Genomic DNA, 18,208 nt, shown 5'->3' on the forward strand with positions numbered 1-18,208 from the left:
ATGCCGGTTTGGCCTTTGTAGGGAAAGCAGCACCCTACAGAAAATCAGAAAGGCGTTTAAGAGGGCTGTGGATTTCATGCTTTTCAAGAATTTGAAAATCCCTGTGCAGTATTCTGGGAGCACGATCAAACCCTTGGTTTCTGCGGGTAGCGCTTCTGCAAGGGAAATGCTCAGGACAGGAACAACTGCTTTCAGGCAGGGGCTGGTTTGGGAGAGAAAGAAAAGTTTGATTTCCTGGCAGCATTTAGAAACGGGGCCTCATGGAGCCAAGTGCTGCCTTCACACAGGCTAAAGACAGGGTAAGGTTTGCAGAGGATGGATTTTGTACAAGAGTAGAGTCTTAAGTCCAGTAGACATAGTGGAAGATTTTACCTGGTGGTGCCTCATCATTGTTTGTTTATTACTTTTGAAGGGCAGAATGTTACTGGCACAGCAGGCATAGCATATTATATGCACGTTGTGCTAACCGCATGCAGGAGTTGCAAAGTCAAGCCCTCAAAAGTCTGCAAACATTCCACCAAAGGCCACATGTCCAGCTTCAGATAGCACCCCCTTCCCTTGTCTGCTTGGAAATGCAGGTTTTAATTACATTATATCCTCTTTGTTCCCTCTTCCCTTTTTGAATGTAGAGGTCAGAGCAGCTCTGGGTTGAATCAGGGAAGGAAGCCGTTGTCTGTAGGATCTTGACCTCATTTTCTGCAGATGTGAGAGGATTTGGGGAACAGCAGGAGGAGAAGGGAAAATCTGGCAGGAAAGAGAGAAGGATTTTGTATAGAGAGACTGGATTTTGCCATGAAGTTTCAGCAGAAATCTGAGCAAGTCACTTGATTATACAGGCTTGTTACACTGCGTGTTTGCTTCCCATTTTGCTACCTTGGGCACCCCTCACATCAGTGTACAGCCCCCAACCTCCAACAAGTCGATGAGAGTTGATTTGAAATGCAGACAATGCCGATAACGTTAGCTAACCTGAGAGGCTGGCTGCATGCTTTTGATTTAAAATATCTGTACTTCTTCACCTGCAAAGAGGTGGTGCTGCCCCTTTTTTTCATTGGGGTCTTGTGGGGAAAAAGATGGTTTCTGTGAAGCATGCAGGTGCAATAGGTGTCAGTGCTGGAGGGAACTCCTGGAGAGTTGATAATTGTATCTCTGCAGGAGGCTGGAATAATTTGTGGCAAATAATGTATGGGCCCATTTAGATAAATCTAAATGGGTGAAACAAGGGACTCCTGCCCTGTTCTCTTCAGTGATGCTTTTCTGCTGGATGCGTCCATGTTTGCAGTACCTGGATTTTAAGAAGGCAAACGAAAGGGCAATAACACGAATCCAGCAGCCAGTGCACAGGCCATTAGCTCAGTTCAGTGAAAAGTTGGCCAGAAATTTTCGACACGTTCAAAACAAAGTATAGTGTTTTTGCTGAACCTTTTTTGGGAAACTGTTAGACCCATTTTGCTAGAAACATAATTGGCATGTACAGATCCAAACAGAATGGTTGAAATCTGGCAAAGGTCTGAGGAACTGAAGACGGCATTGTCTAATGGGAAGTGTCAGATAATCTTAATAAGAGTACCAGTCCTGCCTGTAATAATAGTGTAGAGGCCCAGAGCAGGAGGCACACAGTGCTGAGAGGGGAAATGACAATTCTCTTATAATTAAATGCACAAGGTTTGTAAACAATGCTGGTATCTTTTAAAAGTACACATTTTAAAAACACTTTTGTGTGCCAGTCTTTTAGTGCGTGTTAAAAGCAGCGAGTGTGCTGTGGTTGCGTTGGTTTAAGGTCCTTCTTTCCGCAGGAAGTGTTTGCCGTCACCCCACGTTCAGCAGAATCGAGTTTGTGTGAGATAAGGAACAGAGGAATGTCTGTGCCAGGTTGGAGCACCGGTCAAAAATACACTAATCTCCTGTTGCTTCAGAAGAAAATCAAGCTCATCTAATAACTGCATTGCATAAATACGCCCAGAGGTGAAGTGTCTTCTCCACCCCCAGGCAGAGGGGTTGGTTTTGTCCTGCTGGAAGATCACACAGTGTGGCTCATCATTCCCTTTAGTGCTCATATAGATTATGGTCTGGCTATCTATAGAACTGTTTTGGCTTCTCTCGTAATATTGTGACCGAGGAATTATAATACTGTCCTTAGATAAGCCTTGGTCTCCAGAATTTTCCTTTTCCGTTACCGCCTGTGGGCATTTTTGCCTGCCTTGATTCCTGCGCACTGCCTTGTGTTCTGCATTGAGATGACTTTTCCTGGAGGCCGAAGGGGTTAATGCAGGCAGAGATGACAGATTAGTCCCGGGCAGGATTTGGAGTAAGAGAACTATCCCAAATAGCTGGCCGGCTGCCAAGCGGATAGACAATTTGCAAAACCTATCGGCAGAGCTGTGGGGTTCTCTGGAGCGGCCCTGCGTGAGGATTATCTGTCAATTTAACTGCTGTACTGCATAGTCAGACTGACATACCCAATGTGTCTTTAGTTTATATAAGGAAAAACTATTAGCAAACACAGATTTTTATCTCTGGGCTGCTAATAAATTGAATGAGAAACTCCTCTTTTCTTTCCCTCCAACATATGTGTGAAAAATAGGGGAAAATATTTTGATTAGAACATTTCCACTCCCTTTTCTTTTCTTTTTCTCGTTGCTGTTCTCCAGCCAGCTGTTGAGCTGATGAAAAGTGTGGAAGGGCTGCGAAAAGGGAGATTTTCTGAAAATCAGGCACATTTCTTTGGGAGCTGAATGATGCAAAACTGAGTTCCACATAATCCACCAGGGATCCCTTGCAATACAAATAAGAAGTCTGTCGAGCAGTGGTGCAGTTGAAGAGGTTATTTCTGTCTTAACTCTCCTGGGCACAGCTGGTAGGTGGGATGTTTCAAAAGGGGGAAATTAAGAGTCAGGATATGGTGATTGAGCTCCCCATGATACCAGATCAGCATTTTGGTTTTGCAGGTATATAAAAACGCTACTGTAGTTTTGAATTATGAATTTTAATTATTGCAGGCAATTAAAAGCTATTTTTTTTTTTTACCAGCAATTTGGTGACCTAGATGACACAAGTGAATGGCCTCGGTCCATTTTACTTTGAACAAGGAACCACACTGAAAATATTGCCATTATTTTGGACTTCCTCACCGGCAGTCTCTGCTGGGAGGAGGAGGACTGAAAGGGTTAGAACAGCCAACTTTCTTTCAAGTCCTTCTTTCTGGAAAATTTTCCGCTATTGCTAATATCTGCCAAAGCAACACCAAAGAGCATTAGCAAGATGTTGGGGCAGCTGTGACTGCTGGGGTTGTGAAAACCTGCTGGGTCCTTTGCCAGGAGGCACCTGGAGCTGTGTCTGTCCTGGCGTTCTTGCTGTTTCTTGAGTGGAGCTCTACAGTGGGAAAGTCTCCAGAAAAGAGGCCAGTGTTGACATAGTTGTGGTCTCTCCAGGCCATGGTTGAGACACATCACCAGGGTGGTATGAAGGGAAGTTTCCATTAACCATTGTTCCCAGCTTGCATCCACCAGCACCACTGTGGAGTTCTGCAGCTGGATTTCCAAAAGAGCTTAATGCTCAAGAGCTCTCATTTCATCAGCTTAAATAGAGGGACTGAGTTCTTTCCGAAACACTTGGCAATCTCAGCCCCCATTGAGAACAAAGCTAAGCACATTAAACAGGCCAGCCACTTCACTGCTCTGAAAATTTGGCTGCTGTTGTGAGCTCAGAGTGTTTAAATAATACAGAGGCTGGCTACAAAGGCATCTGGTCCGGATGCCGAGCGGTGAGGGGCTTTACCTTGGCCTGGCCTCGGCGGCTGATTCCCTGTGCATTGCAGCCTCTGACCAGCTCCGTCTCTGGGTGTTGTGACAGCCCTCAAGCTTGCTGATGTGAGGATTAGTCGGCTGCTGGGCACATGATGTTCAGATTGCTGTGCTTACTTGACACTACCTCTGATTGCGAGGAATTTAGTGCGTAAAAATAACACCCTGAACAAATTTGGCAGAAGGATGCACAGCTCAAGCGCCGTGGAGAGGAGCTTGGGCAGCCGTGTGCTCCTGCAGTCACAGCAGCGCCAAGCCCAGTGCAGCCCACGCTGTCACCCTGGGTTCTGCATCACATAGATGCAATGGCCGGTAGCCAGTAAACTGACGAGGACAGGTTCCTGGCTTGTATTGTTGGCAAAACTTGAGAGAATAAATAAAAAGACACCAAGTGCCAGGAGTTGCCTAACGTAAAGCTCTGGAGAAGGAGTTTTTCTGGTTTTTCTGTCTGGGGTTTTAGACACCCTTATTAACTCCGTTGTGCTCCCTGGAGTTCCTGATCACTTAGAGGAGCGAGATGGGACGGGGAGTCAGCCTGCGTGGGCTGATACAGGCGTGTGTGCAGGAACATCGCACAGGGCAAGAATCTTCAGGCACCTGGGTGATACCGTTTCGCTCTGTGCAGGATTTGTTCAGGCTTTGCATTAGTGAACAGCATTTACTTTGAACGAGCTTCACGCTGGCACTTGGGACATCTGTTTGCTGAGGACCAGGTCTTTAGTAGCAAGAGCTTCGCAGACTGGGGAAAGTGAAATGTGTGCATGTAGGGAACAAGGCAGGATCTTGATTGCTGTAGGTTGTTCTCCCCGATCACCTTGGAGATGCATCGCTCTTACCTTTATTTTGCTATTGCGTTGGAAAGATGCAATACCTCAATTCCGCGTATTTAAAAAGAGCATTTTTGCCCTTTCCTTTTTCAGAGAGCTATTGTAAAATTTATTGAAGCCAAGGATTACAAAGCTCATGTAATTGTGTAATACGGTGCATTGTAGATAAACGATAATATGTAAACCGATACCGTGTATCTAGAACTTCAGCAATATTTAAATACAGGCTCTTTTGGTTTAGGGCCATTGGAAAGCTAGGGCAGATTTCACAATCTACTTGACTTTTAGAAACACCCTGCATGCTCACCTGAAATATTATAAAAGTATTCAGAGCTAGTGTCTTGATTCATTTTTATCTGTATTACAGAATTTTCAAGATTTGTACGTGAGTATGTCTATATATTTGCATTAAAAAAATATCTGGCTACCGCTCTGGTACAAGCATACATCAAAGGAAGCTTTCCTGCATTTAATCCTTTAAATAAGCCTGTTTCTGCCAGCCCATACATCTGACACGAGATTAGCCATCCGTTTAAAGCAAGGCTATGAGTGCCTTGGTGCGTTCAGGCAGTTCCCCGCTGGCTCTGTACAGACACAGCCATGTGCTGAACACCCGGGCGGGCATCGCCGCTGGCCCCGGGCGCAGCCGAGGCGCTTCCCTGGGGAAACCCACGGCGCGTCGGGCAGCGGAGCGGGCCCTGCCCGTTCCCGGAGCCGTTGCCGGAGCCGTTCCCTGTCCGCGCTGCCGCCCGCGGGGCTCGAACCGCGGAACACGCTCCCCGCGCTGCAGGCGGCGGGGCGAGCGGCGGCCGGGAGCGCCCTCGGGCGGCAGCGCGGGGAGAGGCCGCTGCCGCCTCCTGCTGCCTCCTGCTGGCCGGCAGCGGGCGCTGGTGTCGGTAAGGAGCCGCAGCAAAAAAAATCTTGCGGGGCCCGAGGGTGGAGGGGAAGCGCGGTGCTGTTGGCACAATGTGGGTAGCGGGATCCTCTCGCTCCCTCTCCTATAGGTGCACATCTATTTTAATAACTTTGATCCTCCTTTTCTCTTCTCCCAGGCCCTTACTAGCCTTTCCTGGAAGCCAGTTTTATCAGCGCTATTTTAAAATAGGAGTTACAAAAGATGAGCTCAGAGTTAGCAAGCCCTGGTTTGCACAATGCAATTCCCCGGTGCATTTTTCTATGCAGTTCCAATATTGTTGCTGTGATCTTTTAGATTAAAATAAAAACTACATTGTTAACACTGGCCTTGGTTTAGAATTAGAACAGACATTCAATGTTTACCATTTTACACCCTAAATACTGCAGATGCAGCCACAAATAAGGAAATATTACACAGTCACAGGATGTTTGTGTAGTTATTATGAAAGCTGTTGTATTTCTAAAGTCAAAGTGAATTAGCTAATAGCCAAAATTATAAAAGACTATCTGCTTCAATCAGAAGTCTTCCCTCTGAAGTCTATAAGGCTCGTATTTCTGAGGCGTGTGAAGACTTATGAAATTTCTGCCCCCGGGGATAGTCCGTGTTTAGGCAGCTGACTTTAGGATCCTATTTTTGAAACCTTTTGGTTGAGATTTTACGTTGGATTTTTTTGTGGGAATGGTGCCTGAATTGGTATTGCAGGATCTTGAAGGCTGTATCTAGGATTAAAAAAGAAAAATGGGCGATAACATTCTCTTCTGGGGAGATAGGCTCCATTTTGTCAGATTTTATATGCCATAAAAGAGCAATTTGGCATAAAGAAGTGTTCTTTCATTTTTGCAGAGCATCTTTAAGTAGTCATCATAGCCTTTGGTGTTGCTAGTTTCCTTCACTGTCTTTTTAGAATATCACCGGTAGGATCTCACAGAAAATAGCACTCTCCTTAGTGGAGTGCTGCAGCACAGCTTGAAAGTACATTTTCATGAGATATTGTCCTATTACGAGTGCTGTACATTGTTCGATTGCAAACTAAACTTACCCTCAAAGGTACGTATGAAGAAATCTATGAGAAAAGTGGGAAGGATTACAGCCTGGTGGATAAATCAGAGCTAAATGACAGTACTTATGATTTCTTCCTGAGGATCTTAATGAAATGGCACGAGTCAGAGCGATTGCTAGCAGTCTAGTGCAACTCGGTGTTGGATTCAGTGATCTTAAGTGGGCATCCAAGATTAGCAACCAAAATTAGGCACCAATTCTGAAAGTAATGACACAAGCATGTCTGGATCTGAACATGTGCCCTACAAAATGGACAACCTAATATTTAGCTAGAGTAGATACCAAATTTACAACGAAAGCGTAAATACTTATTGCTTGTAAAGTTTTTCAGGATCTTCTAAAATCCATATTTGGTGATACTATTTACATATTTTCTTCTGACATAGCTGAATTTATCTTTTATTTCTGTAGGTCAGATCTTGCCAGCAAACCGAAACACACCAAGTCCCATTGATCCCGAGACTATCCAAGTTCCTGTTGGCTACGAACCCGACCCTGCAGATCTTGCTCTTTCCAGTATCCCTGGCCAGGAGATGTTTGACCCTCGTAAGCGCAAATTCTCTGAAGAAGAGCTGAAACCACAGCCGATGATTAAGAAAGCTCGCAAAGTCTTCATTCCAGACGACCTGAAGGTAAATTGGAACTGGTGATGAGGGTGTTTGTACAGACTCTATGACAGTTATTCTCTGAGGTAGAAGTGTGAATCTGTTTTCTCCTGTAAGGTAAATCTGCCAAACTAAAGTTGTAGAATAAAACTATAATGTTTCTGAATAAGATTGAGGGGAGGATGTCCCTTATTAGTTATGCAACAGTTGAAATTCATGGGATCTATATTCATTTCCTTTGTATGCCAGAAACTTCCTGCGTGACCTTGGACAAGCTTATTTTGTCCCATATTTCCCACTTATGAAACGGTCTGATCATGTTTCCTTTTCCTCCATCCTCTCTCTGTCTCATCGGCATGGACTGTGGTTTTTTTTAAGGAAGAATCCATCTCTCACAGGGTCCATGGCTGTCCCCGATAACGACAGAATGAAGTGAACTGTGTCTTGTTTGGAAGTTGCTTTAGCTCTGTGTTTATTAATCGATGGGAACACTGCAGTAAACTCTACTAATCTAGGTGAGAGAATCAAGAGCAGTTGTAGGAAAACAGAACAAAATTATTCTAACAAAAAGAGTATTTTTATACAATATTTTAAGTATATTATGATAGTAATGCAGTATTTGAAAAGCCAGAGCACCCTTGTCTATGCTTCTCACAGCAGCAGGGCACATAAGTGTTCAGCCAAAGACTGAAGGGGAGGTTCAGGGTCTCATTTCCCCGAGATAATCACGTCGGTCGCCCTTGACTCCTTTCAGAGGGCTTGACCCAGGCGCTGCCTCGGCCCTGGGTGCGGCGCGGCTGCCGAGTTCTGCGGGAGGGTAAGCAGATTAGGCCAGGCAATCGTCTCTGGGTTGCATGTGATTTTGAAATGCCAGCCTTACCTCTGTCAGGCCCGGATTAAGGGATTTGCCGTAGCAATTTGTTAAAATAAAGATGGATGAAGCCTAGGTGGCACACTAATGAATTGCTTAAAGCTGATTTTTATAGGGTGGAATGAGATGGGAAATTATAAACAAGATTTGGGTCATAGCTTTTTGCTGCATGCTTGTTTTTAAGAGGATTTTTGGGAGTCCTATCTAAATACAGGTGAAGAGCAATGTAGTGATACTGTGGCTCAAAATCATCATTGCTGCACACCTCATTGAACTGAACTAATACGAAGCAGTTGTAGAGTCCTTGCAGCAGTTTTTTTTGCTCTTGCTTTGTCTTTATGCAGCAGCGGGAGAAGATGCAGAGCAGCCGTGTTAGGCCTGGGCTGCTTCGTGCTGGAAGACGCAGGAGCGATGGAGCATTTGTCTGCTGGGGGCAGCGCAGGAGCAGGCGGCGCCTGGTCCCTTTAGGGGTACGGTGCTGTGCCACCGTGCTTGGGGACATCCGAGAGCCACACAAGCAAATGTGAGCGTATAAAAATAGAGGGATGAGTCTGGGAGGCGAAGTTTGAGCTGTATAAGTTGACCAGGGGATTTGAGGGTTGAATGGCTGCATGGCTCTTCCTCCGCAGGGAACTGAATTTCACTCTTTGTGAGAAATTCTGCCCACTTTTTTGTTTACTGACCTGTTCTAAATTTCTAGAACTTAACTCAGTTTCAAAGCAACATTGAAGATGCTATTTTTACTGAAGCTTACTTCATTGGAAGAGTGGAAGAATCAGTAGTGGCTTTAGAGCCATTTATGCACCTATGCAGTAAGGTGATCTAGAGGCAAATCTTGAGGGTTAACGCTTTGAGGATGTGTCAGCTTATGAAACTTCAGAGTTTAGTGGACCTATTTCTGGCAAATGCTTTTTTTTTCTTCCACAGTCAAAGCCTATTGCACTAATCCCTTTGCGGTTGGTACCAGAATGGCCATCCTTGTTGTGCCAAGGAATCCTTTTCCAGTGACTCGCTGTTCGAGGTGCAAACAGGAATGCACTGGGGCTCTGTAGAGAAAGAGCTTTGAACAGGGAAAAGGAACTGAACGATGGACAAAACGGATGATACCAAGAGTGTGAGCCGGGTGTTGGCTGGGAAAAATGAGCCAGGGGATGAGGGACATGCAAGAGGTAATTAGTAGACACACATGCAAGAGGTAATTAGTACTGCTCCAGCAGCCAGTAGAGTCAGCACGCGCAAAGGTGGATGCCTAGCGAACTCGGCGTGGATGCGAGATTAATTGTATTGCTAGAATATCGCTTCGTTTTTCCTTGGAGGAATTTGCAGTCGAGAGGACGAGGGAGTTGGTGTCAACATAGTGACAGGACGGATTGTGCCATGTAAATCTGCCGCTTGTGCCGAGTTAAGTCATGCCCAGTCTGCAGGCCGCAGCTAAGAGCAGGTCCTGGTGGCCGCGCAGTTGGCTGAAACCTGATACCGTGTTTGTCTGTCTTTCTGTCTTTAATGAGCAGGATGACAAGTACTGGGCAAGGCGCAGAAAGAACAACATGGCTGCGAAGCGCTCGCGGGACGCGCGGCGGCTGAAGGAGAACCAGATCGCCATCCGCGCCTCGTTCCTGGAGAAGGAGAACTCGGCTCTCCGCCAGGAGGTGGCCGACTTACGGAAAGAGCTGGGCAAATGCAAGAACGTCCTTGCAAAGTACGAAGCTCGACACGGCCCCCTGTAAATTCAAGGAGGGGGGGGAGTGGGTTTTCTTTTTCTTTTTCTTTTTTCTCTTTTTTTTTTTTTTTTTGTTGCGGGTTGGCATTTGAATAGATGGACAATGTGTTTCCCGTTTGATAGCACCACACCCAAACCAACCTTTCTGTCTTCAGCACTTTACCAGAAGCAGAAACAAAACTGACTTACGTTGTTTTTGTCGTCGTCGTTGTCGTTTGCGTGTGCGTGTACCCGCGTGCGTGTGCACGTGTGTTCGCACGTCCGTGTGCGTGCGCTTGCGTGTGTGTGCGCGTCTCAGCACTTCCCATTTTTACGAACCCTCTTCAAAGGGTGCCACATTTTTACCTGGACTGTTGAGAACCGCCATAGTAAGCTTTTTATTATATAATTTTTTTTTTTCAGTGCTGCTTCAGATTAGGGTTTTTATGTTACCGTAACCAGTTCCATCCTCCTGATTTACTTGGAAAGATCCCAGCGTAAATTATAAAAAGAAAAAAAAAAAAAAAAAAGGAAAAAAGAAAAGAAAAAAGAAAAAAAAAGTAGATCTCAGTTTTTTCGAGAGTAACAAGCTATTGTTTAAGTATGTCTAATCAGAAGAGTTAACATGCTAATAAAGTGCACAAATAATAATTTAGTACTACACTGCAGAAATATTAATTTATAGATGGCTTTTGTTGTATTTTAAGTTTTGGTGATAATCGTCTTCAGATTTAAAGTGCTGTTAGACGGAGTTAGCTGTACCCATTCTAGATCCCAGAACGGCTTCTCTCCAGCTCCTCAGGTTCCTTCCCCTCGGACCCAGGTCGGTAGGAGCACGGCCGGTAGAGCACGGAGTGTTTGCACTGCCCGTACCCGAAGCAATAATCCTGTTGTACGCTAGCGCGCATGCTGCCCGGCTGTTCTAGTGGACGTAGGATGGTTTCCCTACCCAACAGGACTTTTAACGTCTTTAACAAAAAGTAAAAGACACGTTAACATGAGCATGCTAATTGTACCCCTGCTAAAGGGAGCGCATGTATAAGAAGCAGGATAATTAGTTGAAATGGGAACAAAATTAATAGTATCAAATCAGATCCAATGTCGAAATCAGAGGGGCTTTTCTCTTTTCAGTTAGTTCTGCATTTCTTCAAGTTCCATTTTGTGACTAAAACTTAAAATGCCTAAATTCAGCTGTTTTTTCCCATGTTCTGTAATATATTTTCTGTGGATTATATCTTGCTGTTTTAAAAAACACTTTTATTCAGTTAGCGGACGTCACTGGTTTGCAAAGGCCATTTTTCCTAGTGATTGTTGTTTTGAGCGTGACATGAACTGATGGTTCTGAACTTTATTGTTTTAAACTCTCTCTTTGCTTTGAACACGTATGTTCTAATATAAAGTGGACTTCTGAAAAATGAATGTAAGAGACACTGGTGTATTTCAGGAGGGGATGGTGTTGTCATATACTGTGGTTAATCCAATCAATCTAAGTGTTTACTATAGACCAAAAGAATAGATATTATAAAATGTATAAAGTTTATACAGAATAATTATAGTATGTTTGTTTTGTACAGTATTTTTCAAGTACAAATACTGACAATGTATTTTGAAAGACATATATATAGCAAAAAGAAAGAGCTATTCCATATTTGAAATATATAGCAAAGATATATATTCTCCATTATTGTACAGAAAGGAAATGCTTAGGGGGTTGTTGGTTGTTGTTTTTTAAAGAAAAAGATCTTTAATATTTTAAGCCTACCACTGGCACACCGGCATGTTCTGTGCTTGAAATTAAATTTTTATGGAAGTAATATGGCTTTCTAGAACGTTCCATATTACTGAAAAAGAGACACTTTCTTTAATTTTCCATCAGAAACAAACTGTTTAATAGAGACAAAGCACAACGTGGTTTTGGTCAACTATTGATTGGACAATACAATATTTTCTAAAGGCAGAAAAATAATACATAACACACACACAAAAACCACCTCATAGTAATTTCTAATCTGCTGCTGCTGCTAGAGTCTGTTTCCAGCTGAATTTTTTTTTTTAATAAACAGCTCTGTTGATGTGTGCAGTTGTACACACTGCACACGGTTATTGACATGTGAGGAAAATATGGTGCTACATGTCTTGCTCACAGTTTTCTAAGTGTTTTGACATTATTTTCAAATAAAAAGGTTGTTCATTCCATTAAATCCTTATTCAAGCTTCAGGAGATTGTTACAAAGGACTCAACCTTTTGTGCAGCATTAAAAACAACCTCTCATCAATGGCATTTTTCCAGTATTTTTCCTCAAGCATCCCTGACTTGTCTGCATCCCTTAAGGTGCAGTACTTGCCTGTGGACCATTTACTCAGCAAACTGAATTTCCATGTGCTGCAGCAAAGTTTAACGTGTAGTAAGTTATTTTCTAAAGGTCAGGATGAGCCGCTGGGCGCCCGGGTAGTGAAACGAGACCGGCGGCGTTTGGCACCACTTGGTGCATCTGCTGTCACCACTATGAAATAAACTTCATTTTTCCGCCCCCCCGCGGGGCTCATCCAGCCGCTGCTGAGGACACACTTTTAGCAGCAACGCAGGGAATTGCAACAGGTTGTAATCGTGATGATTATTCCTGCACAGGAGGAATGGGGTGCATGAGATTGGCCAGAGCCACTGGTGAGTTGCATCGTCACCGCAAAGCTCTCTTTAAAATGTAAAAGGCAGCTTGGGAAAAAAAAAAAAAAAAATACAGATAATTCTTTAGTTTCTTTTGGGCAGGGAAGGGGTGGGAGGCGGTAGGTTTTGTAGGCTGGATATCACAGATTTATTAAGTCAGGGTCGCAGAGGAACGTTGCGGGGGTTTCCAGCAGCACCAGGACTGGGATGCGCTGGGTGAACTGGGGCTGCTGAGGGGAGCCGGTGGGACTTGGGCTCCCAGCGCTGACCCTGGGGCCTGGAAAAAAAAAAAAAAAAAAAACATGGGCTAAAACTTGGGAAAAAAACCTGGTTATGTCCCAAAATAACAATAAAAAATAAATAAAAGAAAGTTTAGCTCATTTTCGGTTCCCAAGGGCAGCGTAGCTGGGCTCAGCGCGCCTCTGGTGGCTTTAGTGCTCATGAAGGAGCTTGTAGGTATATGAAATTCTAATTTTATAAAAACAGAAATATATATATTTGCAGAATAATTAATAGTGTGTCTAAATAATTCACTGACCTCTATTAAACTGTAAGCATTGGTAAAATGCTCCTCTTTTGTTTTTTGCTGAAACTTAGTGAATTCTTTCTTTTTAAAAAAGAATGCCCTCTAAAAATTAATTGAATTTGCGCTGTATTTGTGAACACGAGCACCGCGGGGCTCTCCGTGGGAAAGCCCGGGGCACAGGAGGCAGGGAGGGATTTTTTTTTTTTTTTTTTAAATTTTTTTGAGTGGTGCTAAAGTCGCTAAACCCAGCACCATGGAAATAAAGTTCTGACTTGAATCCACAAACACCAGAGATTCCACATGAGAGGAGGCGTCCGAGCGAGTTCTGCCCGAGGACCCGGCCTGTGAATCTCTGGCCTCTGTGGGTTTGAAATAACCCCACTCACTGCTTTAAATCTATTTTTGCATGTAATTTACACTAGAGGTGTGCAGTTTATTTTTATTGTATTGACTTTTTTTATGTGAAAGTGGGAAAAAAAAAAAGTATTAAAACTTACAAGTGATCAACCATTGTATTTCTGGCAACACCACAAGACAGCATCTGTTTAAATACAAGTTTAACTAATAAGATCAAATTGTATGACATGAAATGGATTGCATCCTGCGTGCTGTTCGGCCCAATTTTTTTTTTTTTTTTGTCTGTTATTCTTAATGTTTAATAAACTTTTAAATTTTTCTTCTCTCAGCTGTGTGCTTGCTTTGGTGTATCAGGGCTTGGGCAGAGGGTTTTTTGGGGGGGTTTATTTTAATTTTTCTCCGGGCCGTGTCCCACCGGGGGGGACAGACCACAGGAAACTGGGCTGCAAATGCCTCAGCTTTTTTTTTTTTTTAAATTAAAAAACCCCATACATTTCATAAAGGTTTGGGTTTTAATATATGTTATACAAGATACAAAATATACATACACACACAAACACGCACATATATATTTATTTTAATTTCAACATACGCACAGACACACACATACACAAAGGGCTGGGTTTTAATATGTATTATATACAGTATATATGTATATATAGTATAATGCACAAAGTATGTATTTTAATAAACTCTGTGTGCATACACAGGTGTGCAAACATACACTTAAAAAAAAATGCCACTAGTTTAAAAAATTATATATATTATTATATGACAGTTTATATTAATTATATTAATATATTTATGTAATGTAATATAATTTATATTATAGCTAATTAAACACACATAAAAATGTGTATGTTAGAAAAAAAATTTCGATCACTGGGCATGTGTATCGTGTTAGGTGTTCTTAGATAAGGTGTAGATTTACCAGCTGTTTATTATTTTATATAATGTATACAACAGATAATACGTGCTTTTAGAGACAGTTGTATTTTTATATTTTATATAGTGATGTATGACAGAAGATCTTCACATATGATTAGTCATTAGCATACACATGTACTTATAAATAACTGTGGGGAGAGAAATGTTCCGTGGGGGTGTGGGCAGAGCTGCATTTCTCCAGCAGCACCCACAGCTCTGCTGCACACCCGCTGCAGTGCCCGCACTGTCCTCCCTGTGCGGTACCCGCACCGTCCCCATCACCGTGCGGTACCCGCACCGTCCCCATCACCGTGCGGTACCCGCACCGTCCTCCCCGTGCGGTACCCGCACCGTCCCCATCACCGTGCGGTACCCGCACCGTCCCCATCACCGTGCGGTACCCGCACCGTCCCCATCACCGTGCGGTACCCGCACCGTCCCCATCACCGTGCGCAGCCCAGGCCCAGCTCCCTCGGCAGCACCGACAGCAGAGGTCACGCAAGAGCTGTGCAGCAGCTTTTCCTCCTTCGTATCTGGCTGTATCCTCCCGAATGCATTTTCCCTTCTGTGCCGCTGCAGTACATATAATACTTGATCCTAAGAGGATGATGATCAATTATTTTATATATTAGGAGACTCAATTTTAGCCAAAATACAAGAACTGGCCACGCTATTAGAGAGCAAACAATAGTCAAGTTTCACCTGGGACTGATGAAACCAGCCAGAGGTAATTTCTTCTAACAAAGACTTTGGTCAAGCGACCTCATTCTTCTCAACCGTATTCAGTCGCTGTTTCACGGCTCTGCTTTTGCAGCCTTCAGCCAGAAACATCACCTCTGGAAAAGACACCTTCACCCGCTCAGCCCTGACGCTGTGTCTCAGCAAACCGGAGTGAGTTTGAAGACAAAAACACCACAACAAAAAAACAAACAGAAAACCACAAAAAAACCCCAAATCCCCCATTCACACAGCAGTAAAACAAAGCACTAACCAGAGCAAGACCTCTCGGGAGAAGGAAAAAGTCTCTTTCCAAGACTGCGCCGTGCCCAGGAGGGGCTGATTTTGCCTCTGCGGCATTTCCCTCTGGGCTCTCCGCTGGTTTCTGGGTATCACCTGCCCCAGGCCCCCCGCCTTTCTCCCGAAACGGAATTACAGCTCTTGCTTCCACCCCTCCCTCCTTGTGCACTGTGACCAGTTTCTCGTGTCCTTATGTCACATTATCAGCTGGGAAAATTGTTTCTGGAGTCGTCCTGGGACACCCCACTAATGGTTAAATGAGGTGGCCATGAAGAAAGATTGAAGGGATTGAGTGTTTAAATGTAGGGGAGAAGCAAGCCGGGAGGCAGTGACCGTGTCCAGCTGTGTAACAGCTGAGCCCTCAGCAGCCAGGACAAAGAGTAACAGGCTGAAGTTAGAGCAAGGAAAATATCGCTTGGACAGCAGCAAAGAGCCTGAGAGGGCAGAGGGTGAAACACTGAAATAAACTGCCTGGGAGGATTGTGAAATCCCCATTGTCAGAGGCTTTTAGAACAGGTCAGACAAGCACGTCAGGAATGACAGGCAGAGTTCATCCCGCCTGCGGGCACAGGACGGGCTAAAAATATCCCTTCCTTCGAGCTTTATGTTCAGTGATTTAGCAGAAGGCTGATTAAGCTGCTCAGCACCACCATCAGCTGCAAGACAAAAGCCATTTTCATTCACTCCAATGTTCATATATGAAGATAGTATAAATTCCATATTCCCTTCCTAAACTAATCCTTAGCTTCTTAAGTGCAGGGTTTTTAATTTGCGAAGCTGGTTGAGTCCCCACAGCAATGATGTTCAGCCCTTTGGCATTTACGATGCTGCTAACTCCTCGTTGTTTGAAGCCGAACATACCGCAGGTTCCTGAAGTTCTGTAGGTCTTGTGTGTTGGGTTTCGGTGTTTCCACACCCTGAATAACGACAGCTCTCCGTCCAAGCATCCTGTGCTCTGCTCTAGCGTCCTGCCAAGGAACCACAAGCTGGCTGGTCGCTGCCCGCGCACCAACCTCTGAGCGCTCCTGGGAGGAAACGCGACACACCAGAAAACCTGGAGACGTCCGCTGGAGCTGAAACCACTGACTCAGTAGGTCTCTGCTAATGGCTTTTCACCTATGCGAAAATTTAAGGGATATTTTGGAAGGCACCTGAAGGATTTGGGCGCACAAAGCTACCACTGACAGGGCTCGTGCTGCTGACCAAGAGACATCTGAGCAGACCCTTTGCAGAGCCGCTCGCTTCATTGGAGTCCGTGATGTAACTTTGGTTATAAAACCGGCGCTGGCTCCACTGCCGGCCTTTTGGAAGAGGATTTGGGGTCCCCGGCTTATCCTTAGTAACAAGCGCCCTGGTTCTGCGAAGGGAATGAGCGTTTGCCAGCCTGACCACTCTTGGCACCAACATGAAGGTGCCTGGCGAGAACAAGCCAGCAAACAGACACCCAGCTCAGTAGCAAAACGTCAGCCCACCACAAAATGCCACCCAAACAGGAACCCGAAAACTCTTTTTTAACGAAACCACCGCTTTCCCTAGAGGTTGGGCCTGTAAGACTGAACCGCGCGGCCTCCAGCGCATCCCACCACTGGTCCTCCCAGCGCTGCTCTAACGCATCTAAAAGCATCCGAACGCTTCTGAACTGCCACCAGCGAACGTTTCAGCTGCTTGAAGTACATTCCCTTTCCAGACCATGACGGCGCTTCGAGAATTTACTCAGACATGCGATGAACGAAACGCTTTCAGGCAGCAGGACGCAGCCTCTCGCTGTGCCCCACGCCGAGCGACCCACGGAGGCGTCCACGCACCCCCCTGCCCAGCCCGCTCGTTCTCTTGGCACCTATTTTTAGCTTTAATCTTATGACACCTATTGGTGGTGAAAGCAATTAGTGAGCAGAGACCGACATCCTGCGTTCTTTTAAAAATAGCAAAGCATGGAGAAAAGACTTAGTCAAGCATGTGATGTGGCCATGACGGCTTAGCCTGCAGAGACAGCACGTGGCCACGTACACCCGACCTAAAGAAAGAATCGTGTAGGTGACTCGAAGAGGTTTCCAAACCAGCTGGCAGAGTCCTGAGCGTGTCAGATTAAAGAACAATACAAAGAAACTGCACACTAAAATCCTTAAATGAATCCCCATCAGATAACTGAATTATTTTTTAGTGCACACAATACTGTGCTAGAAAACTATGACCTGAAAGTGACAGGAGTGCAATTATACAGTATTCAGAGTACCAGTTGCATCCTTGACATCCTCTGGAAAGATCCATCTGCAAAACTAAAAATGTTATCCCTGCTTCAGTTACACTCTGTGTACCTCTTGCACTTCTAAAGCCTGGAAGCACTGGAAATACAGAAGCAAGTGCTTTAAAAAACATTTGCTTTGGATGAGAAAGAAATCCCATCTCTGCTACCGCAACAACCATTACCAGCAAAAGCACTGCTGCTACTGCTGGGAGGAACCAGCCCGAGAGCTGCAATTAGACAGAGAGAGGGGAAAAAAAAAAAAAGGCTAATTGACATACTTGTTTTTCCAGACAAACGCATTTTTAGTTCAGCTTGTCTGTATTAATGCATTGTCAACCCTATAAGGATAGGAGCAAAATTATGTATTTTGGTGTTATATAATTGAGGGGAAAAAAACCCTCCACCCAAGAGTTTATAATGCTATAAGAAAACAGATCCGGAACAGCAAAGGGGAAAATAGCAAGTTCCCAATACTGACCAACATTTACACAAACTTTTTTTCCATACCACAAACTGAATAATTTGGATTGCAATCTTTCCTACCATGTTTCTTTTAAAGAAGTTGACTGAGCAAGCACGAGGGTCATCAGGTTCAGCTCTGGATCACTTGTGTCACGAGCAAGTTAGTCCCTCGCTTTCCTGCAGAAGGGCTAGAGGGGAAAGAAAACCCAACCAGCCAGAACACAACAGC

The 18,208-nt window shown here is 44.5% G+C and overlaps 1 protein-coding gene across 1 annotated transcript in view; it reads left to right on the forward strand.

Moving 5' to 3' along the window:
* The window catches only part of HLF (HLF transcription factor, PAR bZIP family member), a 34,237-nt gene extending 20,607 nt beyond the window's left edge, over positions 1–13,630 (forward strand). Inside the window, exons 3-4 of the mRNA XM_065647864.1 lie at positions 7,017–7,237; positions 9,593–13,630. Of these exons, the coding sequence (XP_065503936.1) occupies positions 7,017–7,237; positions 9,593–9,808 (437 nt within the window). The 3' untranslated portion in view covers positions 9,809–13,630. The remainder of the gene's footprint in view (positions 1–7,016; positions 7,238–9,592) is intronic.
* The last annotated feature ends 4,578 nt before the right edge of the window (positions 13,631–18,208 follow it).

Source organism: Caloenas nicobarica, chromosome 18, assembly GCF_036013445.1.
Source record: "Caloenas nicobarica isolate bCalNic1 chromosome 18, bCalNic1.hap1, whole genome shotgun sequence".
NCBI classification, from domain to species: Eukaryota; Metazoa; Chordata; class Aves; order Columbiformes; family Columbidae; genus Caloenas; species Caloenas nicobarica.